The sequence below is a fragment of the Arvicanthis niloticus genome, chromosome 4 (genome assembly GCF_011762505.2).
Source record: "Arvicanthis niloticus isolate mArvNil1 chromosome 4, mArvNil1.pat.X, whole genome shotgun sequence".
In the NCBI taxonomy this organism is placed as follows: Eukaryota; Metazoa; Chordata; class Mammalia; order Rodentia; family Muridae; genus Arvicanthis; species Arvicanthis niloticus.
The window spans coordinates 114,274,822-114,285,532 of NC_047661.1; the positions used below are offsets into that span (position 1 = coordinate 114,274,822).

The window sequence follows — 10,711 nt, forward strand, 5'->3', positions numbered from 1 at the left end:
GTAATCACAGCACCCAGGAGAGCAAGACAGGAGCATTGGGAGACCAAGGCCAGGCTAGGTTACATAGTTCAACCAAATCTGAGCAGATAAGGGAAAAAATGGATAAAGAGAAAAAGGGGGGGGGGGCTTCTCTCATCAGGATCCACCTCCTAGTGGAATTAAGAAGGGAAGAGATTGAAAAAAAAGAAAAAGGAAGAGGAAGGAAGGGAGGGAGCGAGAGGGAGGTGGAGATCACGGATCTCATCTCTCACACAGCCAACAGAAGCACTGTGTTCGGTGAGGAATGCTACGTAGCGACTTAGCGAACTACAAACAGAGAGAGACCCAGTCATCTACAAGAGAGACAGAGAACACAGTGGTCCCATAAAGAGAGACTCACAGAGCAGACCCAGAGACAGATCCACATGCCCAGAGACATTAGATACTGGGGTCGGATGAGGGACACAGCCGCTGACTGGAGAGAGGGGTAGGAATCGCATCTCCTCACTACAAGTGGCTTGTGTTCAGTCCCCAGGGCAGTGTTACAGCATCGTTCCCCAAAGAGTGTGACATAGGAAATAGTTTGCACTGGGCAAAACATTCTGTGGGTAAGAACGTGAAGTTCCTCAGACTGGCTGGTCAAGGATCTCAAAGCCAAGGTTCCCTCAGGAGGCTCCACCTCCTCAGGAAATTGGGTTGACTGTGCACTTGCTCTAATCACTCATATATCCCGCAGAAAGGTCTGGCTCGGATTAGCTGCTTTAGACCATGCTTACCAGTGGAAACCTACCCCTATGGGTACAGGAAAGAGACCTATACCCCAAGAGATGTAAAACTCACAGGCAGGTCAAGTCCTTATTCCATCTCTCCTCTGCATACTGCGTGCTCCCAACTTCTAACCTGTATTGGTTTAGTTCACCAGTTAAAAAGCCTTGGGTGGAATGGGGCTCAGACTAAAGTGGTGACGTCAGCAGCTTTGAGTTCTGGTCTTGGCTTCCCGTCAACAAACACTTAATATATCTGTTCTTTGACAAAAGGTAGGCTCATGCAGAAAAGGTAAACCGAATGGTCTACATCCCTGCTCCTAAGGGGCTCCCTTCCAAGGGGGGGGGGGGGAAGGAAGTCAACACCACAGCATTCACACTTACAAAGTGTCCATTATACACCCACACCGTGAAAGGCACAGGTGCGAGGAGTCAAAACAAGAGGAATAGGAATGAACCCGGCAGCTTTAGGAACCCACTGCATTCAGGCAGACACGGAAAGGATTAAAGGTCTGAAGGTTTTTCCCAGTGCTGTATATATTTAAAAAAAAAAAAAACACCCTAGCTCAGGGGGAGGGAGGATCACGAAACAACAACAAAAATATTTAAAAATAGTAGAGCTTTGCTTTGTTGGGGTGTGAGTCACTCAGTGGAAGCAGTGGAAGGGCTGGCTCCCTCCCACACTCCCTACTGTGTCCTTTCTCAATCACCAATCTCAGCCTAAAGATTTCTGGTTCCTGCACCTAGGCTCACCATGTTCAAATACCTCATTATCCGATTGAAACAATGAAACATAAAATGCGATGGCCGTGTAATTAATCCTGTATCTCCACAAACACCCAGTGATTCCATACCATCCTGTGATCAAATCTATCTCAGACCCTCTGGAAATCCAGATCAGCCCAAGTATCTAAAGATTAACATGGAGAAATGCACCGCCCCGCCCCCCCCCCCACGAGATCTACACTTGCTCCAACAGAGGCCAAGATAATGGATATCCTACCAAAAAACCAGAGCAAAATTGTGACTACAGTTCAGTCCGTATATATAACATGTATGTTCACTGAAAAATACACTTATAGGACAGGAAAGATTTTGAACAATGTCATTTTTATGTATGTTCTTTGTGGACATGTTCTTTGGGTAGAAATGACTGACCTTTAAAATTTCCCCCCAATTTCTAATAATTGCCACATTCATATAATTTAACTGTTTGGTAGAAATAATTTCAAACACAAAGAAAAGTGAAAAATAGTCTAAATAATGCTTACATTTAAAAAACACCCACTAGCTTGCATGTGTGGAAAATTGGCCATTCCTTCTATCATATGGATCAAACTCAGACTGTTAGGTTTGGTGACAACTGCTTTACCCATGAGGCCTTCTCTCTGACCTAGTAGTAGCTATTCTTTAGGGAAAATATATTTTTGCCATGTGTTTTGTATAGTCTTTGATAAGCAGCTGTAAAGTAAAACAGACATGCTATGTCAGCCCTCCAAAATAAAGCATAATTTCATGTAATGCTCGTGCCAATATAAATTAAATGGCGACATGTTTGCATTTTAAAGGTGTAAATACTTTTAGAGGACAGATAACGGGCTGTTTGTCATAGCGCTCGGTCTTGTCAGGTTTCCCCCCTTTATTCATGACTGCCATCCCATACAGTGCTGTATTTTCGCATTCAGCTGACAAACATAGTCCGGGGCCACCTTTTCCACCTGTGTGTATCCTTCCTGTGACAGACAGTGTCCTCCCAGACACTGTAAAGCCCTCAAGCCTACACTATTTCATGTTTTTGCTGTGCGCAGGGTACATTTTGCGTCTGCTCAGTCCGTGCTTCCTTTCCATATTCTCCCAGCCTTGTGCAACGTCCTCATTCCATAGATGGATTTACGAAGGAGTGGAAGAGCAAAGAATGCAGAAAAGCAGCCGCTCCCGATGTGAGAAACTCCTGGGGCAGACTTCCAATATGTAAATGGAAGAAGATCACTCATGGGAGGGGAAGAAGAACACAACTGAACAGGAAACTCACTTGAGCCAAAACATCCCAGTCAGTTCGCTCCTTACACGCACCACGCAGCCGCAGAAGAACAAACCGCCCTCCAGTTTTAGAATTCAAGATGTCAGAGTGGTCTACAGAAGAATGAGCCTCACCGGGCTATCTGCCGTCAATCTCTGTGGACCTTTTTGATTTGATAGTGTTCTCAGCCTGTTTTTGTTGTTGCTACTTGTTTGTTTTTTTGTTTGTTTATTTTTTTATTTTTATTTTTTTAACCCGGAAAACTGAATGTGCACCGAATTCATTAAGGTTCTGGGATACTGGCCATTGGGATATTGGCCTGTCCATGCTGCCCATGTAGCAGTCAAAGACTGACATGACATTTTTTCTTTTTTATAATTAAGTTGTGTTGATTTTTAGAAGTCATAGAATTTTCTTTTTTCCCCTCTAAGTTTACATGTGCACCAAAAAGTGTACCAGTTTAATAAAAAGGGAAAAGTTTGAGTAAAATTAGGAAGTCGTCTTTGTGGTAGTGAAGCTTGTGGGCTCTGTAAACCTGGCACACTGCAGGAGATTGATTGGCTCCAGTCTTTTGCATCTGTAAACGCACATGGCCTTGGTAACACCGCAGTTCAGTCTTGGAGTGGCAAGCCTGTAAGGCTGAGTAGTCGCCATTATTGTTTAATTGGTGGGCGAGGCAAAGCCCAGTGGGAATCTATCAGCTGTGGGGTAATCCACGCTGCTTCTCAGAGCCACTCATAGGAGGCCTGTGACGTACTCAGTGCAATTGGCTTCTCTAAGTCACTGTCTGCTCTACGAAATGAACGCCTAACTGCACTGTGATAGTTGTGATGGCCGAATGTAGCAAGATGTGCAGATGACATGGGGTTGGTGCAGAGCCGGAGAGCGTAACTACCAGCTGTCACAGAGGGATGCTACCTGGCTTGTGAGCTAAGCATGCACAGTGGACCTAGACACTGTGGCACTTCAGCCAGCCAGATTCCTCAGGTGCTTACATGGAAAACTGGAGGAAGTGTGTCTTTGGAGGCCAGAGTGAGTGTGTACAGAGTGGCTGTTGTGTAATGTTGTGTATTGCATTTATCATTATGTACTTCCTGTGCCAGCAAGGGTCACTTTTGCCAACCGCTTGTTTTTGTGTGGACTGAGCACCAAGAATGGTTGAAATAGGGGGAAATGTGTGTGTGTGTGTGTGTGTGTGTGCTCGAACATGTCTGTGTGTGACAATTGTAGATAAAACTCACTCATCATTGTCCATAACTAATGTTTTGTTTGGGCACTATCACCTCATTTGTGTGTATCCTCTCTAATGTTTGTTTAGTGCAACGAAAGCACATATGGAAAATTGTATCACACTAAGGTTGTGAACCCAAAAACATCTGTCACCTTTACCTTTAGTACAAAGATGACCTATTGTTGGTTTTGGTTTGGTTTGTTTTTTTTTCACCAATCTCTGACTTACTCTTACATTCAAGGAACAACAAAAGCTCTGTTTTCCTTCCTTCCTTCCTTCCTTCCTTCCTTCCTTCCTTCCTTCCTTCCTCTTCCCCCTTACTCTTTCTTTCTTTTTTAAAGACAGAGCCTCAGTATGTAGCCCAGGCTGGCTTCAAATTCACAGACCCTCATGCCTCAGCATCCCAAGTGCTGGAATTCCTCACATGTGCCACCCATTTGCAAGGACAAGGAAACTCTCATTATATGTATATATGTGCATATGTGTATATATGTGTGTATGTGTGTATGGATGTATGATATATGTATGTATAGATGTATTTTGTATGTGTGTGTGCAACCAAAGAACTCTCCCTATGCTCCTGTACAGTGGGCCATCTAAAATTATTATTATAACCTATGATTTCAGCTTTGCAAACTGCTTAGTGAATCTCTCAAACTGATTAACTTTTGTGAAAATGTCAGTCCTTGAAGAGAATGTATCTGTGTGTACCAACATTTGCTTTAAAAGAATCAGATCTTTGCTTCTGCTTACAGTTTCTGTGGAAATGTTTTGTTAACTTCAGGCTGGAACCAGACAGTTCCTCCATCTGAGGCTAACTCCTATGTACTTTGCCTTAGGCTAGGAAGGTATGTGGAATAAAATCAGTGAGGAGAGGGTATGGGTCACTCCTGGCAGCTGGTAGCTCAAATTCCAGAGACTCTTAGAAAAGAACTGTTAACAGCAGGCCTCTCTTCTTCCTCCTCCTTTTCCTCCTCTTAAAGCTTTATTTATTTAATGTATATAAGCATCCTGTCTCTGGCACACCAAAAGAGGGTGTCAGATCTGATTACAGATGGTTTTGAACCACCATGTGGTTGCTGGGAATTGAACTCAGGACCTCTGGAAGAGCAGTCAGTGCTCTTAACCACTGAGCCATCTCTCCAGCCCCTCTCTTCTTCTTATAGGTAGGATCAATAAAGAGAACATTCCCGTTTTGACTTTCCAGGCAAGGCTCCGGAAGGAGGGAAGGCTTAATCTACATTCACCTTATCCCAGCACTCTTTCATCTAAATCGGCAGAGGTTGTCATGCCAACTGTGGTCCTTCCTGTACTACCTTCTCTGGAGAACTGGATCTGCTTGATTGATTACCAGTTAAAAGCTTGGAAACTCCTCTGGAGCTTCTCCTGGAACCTCTTTCTGAACTGTAAATGAACCATGGGAATCTCCACCCCTTTGTCCTTTGTCTGTGTGTCCTGATGAAACTGAAGTGTGGCCTAGCTGTTCTGTCACATGCTCTCTGTGTAGGCACATCGGTGGTTGGGTAACAATCCCTTATCAAATAGAACCTGGAAAACTGGATGTGAGGCCCATCCATTATCACCCCCTACCCTGTGAGTTCTGGTGGTTCTGGGGCCTTGTGCCTTGGTCGGGTGCTAGGTGGGTGTGGGGAAGCCATTGCTGGATGGTTGGAGTGCTGAGCCTCTCAGTGTCTCACTCACCCCACATCTTGCTTTGGAAAGTGGAGGAGTAGATCTAGCTGTTCCCAGAGCTGAGCCTCCCCTGCCTGGCTCTCTGGGCCTGCGCTGTTCGCTGTTCGTTCTTACACCTCCACAACAAGTAGGGCTTTGTTTCCCTTCTCCTTTGGAGCTCACTAATGCACTGAAGAGGAAAATAAATGCCTTTGGGTTGGTACTCCAAAGGAACTGAATGGTTTGACTGGGTCCAAGTCTCCTTTCGAGACTATGCAGCCAGTGTTCTACCAAAGTCCTGCGTGTTCTGGGAGGGCCAGGGCTGGGTGTACTACAGTTCTGGGTCACAGAAGTGACATAGTCCAGAGCCTGAGAAAAATAGGGACCAAAGAACCAAGATTAATCCCTCACCCCTTTCTCTGTGTGTATGCCTCCATTCAAGTATCTCTTTACATCTGAATGAATATACAAGGCCCCTGGTTTCATCCCTGGCACTGCGCAAAACAAGCCAATAACAACAAAAAAGAAATATCTAATGACTGAAATAACTGATTAAAATAATTTTAAAATTCAAGTCACTAAACCTAGACTGTATCTATCTTTATCTATCCATTAACTAACTAACTAACTAAACTAACTAACTAACTAAATAAATAAATAGAATTTTTATGGAGCTTTGAAAAAACTGGATTATTCTGGAGGCTTGGTACAAATCTTGCCTCACCAAAGTGGATTAAAGGTTCAAAGAACAAGTTTCATTTATATTCAGAATTCAGCCAGAGGCAACAGGTCCTTGCCAACCTTCGTCAGCTATCTCCTATGGAAAGCCTATCATTGGTGTGCCGGGGGCAAGGGGTGGGTGTTTACATATTCAGTGTTGCAGAATGGAGGTCAAGTCCTCAGCACTTTGAAAGTTGTTTATTCCCTAGTAGAGGGAATAGCTTAAACTGGACAATACTGAGAAATAAACGAGCTGTAGAAATCAAGGCTTTCTTAGGCCCCCACACAGGTAGACCCCTGACTATGTTTAAATGAACTGTGCCCCTCACTGGTTTTCAAGGGAGGTGAAAATGTGCTAAGATTGACTACAGTGACAGTCACACTCTTCAAGTTGAAATGGTAAACAAAACAAAACAAAACAGAAATGGGTAAATTTTATAATATGCACAACGCACCTCAATGAGGTTATTGGCCACAGGCTCCAACCTCTCAAACAGAATGCCAGAACTTATTAGTGATTTTAAAATTTAAGGGCACACCCTAAATTAAAATAAATGATAAAACTGTATCTGCCACTTCAGAGAACATACATTTTATACCTTGATTCTTAATTCCAGTCTTACTTTAGAGGCATGTAGAGAAAAAAAAGAAACGTTAGCCCAGAGACAGATTTCATATCTCCCTCTCCCTCTCCCTCTCCACTGTGTGTGTGTGTGTGTGTGTGTGTGTGTGTGTGTGTGTGTGTGTGTGTGGTGCGGTGTGTGCGCGTGCCACGCATGGCCTGGGCACCAAGAATAAAAATAAAACAGATGCCTAGGAAGTAATTCATTAGGTAGAGTGCTTGTCTTGAATCCTGGAAGCCCTGCATAAGTGGAGTGTGATGCTACACACCTCTAATCCCAGTCCCTGGGAGATGAAGTCAGGAATATCAAGAAATTCAAGCCATCCTCAGTTACCTCATACTGGAGGCTGAGCTATATCAGACCCTGTGTCAAGTATAAAAATAGAATAAGAATGAACAAATAGAAAGTTCCTTTAGTCTGCCTAGTACATAGAGATGGTTGAGACCCACACTATAGAGCAGTTTCTTCAGCAACTGAAGTTTGCATTGTTCTCAAGACCAAGCTCTGACATTCAAGAAAATTTCCAGGTCTTCTGAAATAGAGATGTCTGGATACAAACGTACCACGTATTTCAGAATAATAATGAGGGCCCCTGGACTTAGTATCAGGTGTCTATTCTTTGCCAGGGAAGGGAAGCCTGTGGTTCACCTGCACTGGCTTTATCCTGTCCCCAGACACACGGTCAGGTTCATTCGTGTCCTCTGAGTGTGCTGACAGTTCCAAAGCATAGATCACTGAGCAGCTCGCCTTTGTGATTCTGGTCTGGATGCTCACAGAGGGGCCCTTCCTTCTGTTTTTTTTTTTTTTTTTTTTATTTGAAGAGAAACATGGAGAGTTTTTGGAGCTCTGATGACCTCATAAGGAGTTACTTTTATTGAAAATCCTAGCTGTCAATACCAAATGACAGTGCAGGTCCTTGGCTTTAAATCTAAATTATAGAGAATTATTGAGAGCTGCTTTTAGAATTTTTATTAATTGATTATTATTACATGTGTACATGGTGTGTGTGGTATGTGTGGTATGTGGTGTGTGTGTGTGTGTGTGTGTGTATGCAGGTGGGTACCTGCCTGTCATGTCATCTTTGTGAAGGTCAGAAGACAACTCTGCCAAGTGGGTTCCAGGGGTTGATCTCAGCTTGTCAGGTTTAGCCAGGTTTAGCCAGAAGCACCTCTACCTGCTGTGCCAGCATGGTGCCATGAAAAATTTGACAGTAACACAATACAAAATGATAAGATGTAAACAGAGTAAGTGTAAACAGAGATTTCAACCATCCTCAGAAAATAGAGCCTCTGGCAAGTGGGTGTCTCAGCTTTGTTGTTTCATTGATGTGACTGATAAGATGGAGTTTAAACCCCTTTTGTGTTCACTTTCATCCTATGCAAGGTGACAGTATGTCATGTCATTGAATGATGAGGAATTCCAGCAACTTAGGTAGACAACAGGTCCAACGTCCTCTCTCATGGGAAACACAAGTGTGTAGGTGCAAGGCTTTGTCTCCACGGAAACCCCCTTTCTTGTCTGAGTAGCCTTTTCTTCTTTACTGAAGGTCCGGATGAGCAGTGTCATCGGGGTCCCTTCTGATGAACTCTGATGATGTCACCTAACCTAAACCTGCCTCTGAAGTGGGACTGTTGATATCTTGTATCTAAAGGCTGTGTTGCCTTTACAGAGACATATCTATGCAAGAGCTCATAGTGCTGTGTGAGAAGGAGGCACCATAAAAACAAGATTGCCATACAAACTTCCTCATTCTTTTTCTTTTGAAAAAAAAAATCCCTCTTACTCACAGACGTATAGTCTTTCTGTTTATGGAACCAGTGACACACTTCACTGCCAAGAGGCAGCGCTCAGAGCTCTCCCACCTCACGTTAATGATAAGCTAGCACAGTATGGAAGAAACAGACCATTGTATGCACGCATTCCACTTCTGCCTCTTCGCTAAAGGATGCCCAACAGTTGATTTTTGTCACGTTTTCTCAATGTAACTGGTCTCGCTTTTAGAGAGATACCTTACACGTTTACAATGAATTAGCACTCCCCAGAAGGAAGCTCCGGGAAATCAATTAAAACAACCAGGTTTCCACCATCATCAGGTGGCAGAGAGAAGAGACTGAATCCTGGAAACACTCACTGATGAGTGACTGTTGACACGGGAGTGGGAAGTTCTACTCATTGAAAAAAGCGCTCTTACCCCAAATCCTGGAGCAGGTCTGTGCCCCCATCTGCTCTGCCCCACAGGTCTGAGGGATCCTGGGTACTCATGTTCCCTCCTGGAAGTTCTGCTCTGCCCATTCGTTCCTTTGCTTCTGATGGCTGACTCCCCGCCAGGTGCTGAGTGAAGTGAGGGTGTTGGTATCTGCTGCTGCTTGACACGCTGCTCCCTCTCTGTAAGACAGGAGCTCGCTGTGACAGAGTCTCTAGCTAGCAAGGAAGTGAAACTTAGTTGCTCCTCCCACTGCCTCTGCCACCCTGGGCCTGAGGCATAGGCAGGGGTGTTCTGTCAGTCAGGAAGTGTGCTAACCCCTCTAGCTGCAGAGCACCTCAGACACCACAGTGTATTATCAAGTCAGATTTTGCCAAAGGAAACAGAAGGACCACGAACCAAGGATGGTATTATTAGGTCAAACTCTTTGTAGGAGACCAAACTGTAGCTTCTCCTCCCTACCAGAGCTTGACTGTGGCTTGTAGGAGGGTTGGGGGAGGGGGTGCAAGCACACACCCACCTCACTCAGGCACAAGGAACAACAAGGAAGCCTCCAAGTCAGATACATCTTTTGAACTGGTTAAAAAAAGTTAGATGAAACAATCAGTCCCACCCAATTCTACTTTGTTTCTGGTACTGGCTCAGGATTTCTTTTCAATATCCCCATGAGGCTTCCTTGGGGGAACACTTGGAGGAGAAGATTTGGGGGCTGAGGCTCTCACAAGCAAGCCCAAAGACCTGGGTTCCATCCCCAGCACCCCATAAGATCCTGTAATCCCAGCACTCTGGAGGTAGAGGCAGAAAACTCAGAAGTTCAAGGCTGTCCTCATTCACATGGTGAATTTGAGGTCAGCCTGGGCTATGTAAATCCCTGTTTAAAAAAAAAAAAAAAGAAAAACAAACGAGGGAAAGGACTGAGAAGATGGCAGAAGAAAGTTAAAGAACAGCATCCATCCTGGGGTTTGCCCAGTGGGCTGAGCTATGCTGGATGCAGTGGCGTCTAGACTCATAAAGGGGAAATTCCATCTGCCTAGAAGTGTAGTGGTGGATGGATAAAGAACTCTCTTTTCATGTTCCCTTTCCATCATCCCAAAATGAACTAGGGTTCACCCGGGAGGCTGTTTCATTTGGTATCCTAAAGAGATTGCTAGAACGAAGACCTTGCGCTACACAGGCTGCTAATGTCTCCTTAGGAATTGTCCTTCTTCTCTTCTCTTCTGCTCCCCAATGGTTCCTGAGGCTCTGGCTTTCTCTGGTGAGAAATTCCTCAGTGCCTAGAGACGGTCCTGGGGAGAACCAGCTCTGAGAATGTGCACAGAAGGTGCACAAAGTGCATGTCAGCAGAAGGGGGCAGGGAGGGCCCCAAAGCACTGAGCAGAGGAAGCAAGACAAGCAAGAGGGGCAGATCGCCTGCTCCTTCTGCACATTTCTTCAGTGTTGGACTGTCTGTTTTATCCATTCCCATTTTTAGCACATTCTGGGAGTTCCAGTTTTCCTAAT

General features: G+C 44.6%; 1 protein-coding gene across 1 annotated transcript in view; it reads right to left on the minus strand.

The window, feature by feature from the left end:
* Dapp1 (dual adaptor of phosphotyrosine and 3-phosphoinositides 1) overlaps positions 1 to 9,443 on the minus strand; it is a 48,322-nt gene extending 38,879 nt beyond the window's left edge. The window contains exon 1 of the mRNA XM_034500261.2: positions 9,200 to 9,443. Within this exon, the coding sequence (XP_034356152.1) occupies positions 9,200 to 9,300 (101 nt within the window). The 5' untranslated portion in view covers positions 9,301 to 9,443. The remainder of the gene's footprint in view (positions 1 to 9,199) is intronic.
* Positions 9,444 to 10,711: the final 1,268 nt, after the last annotated feature.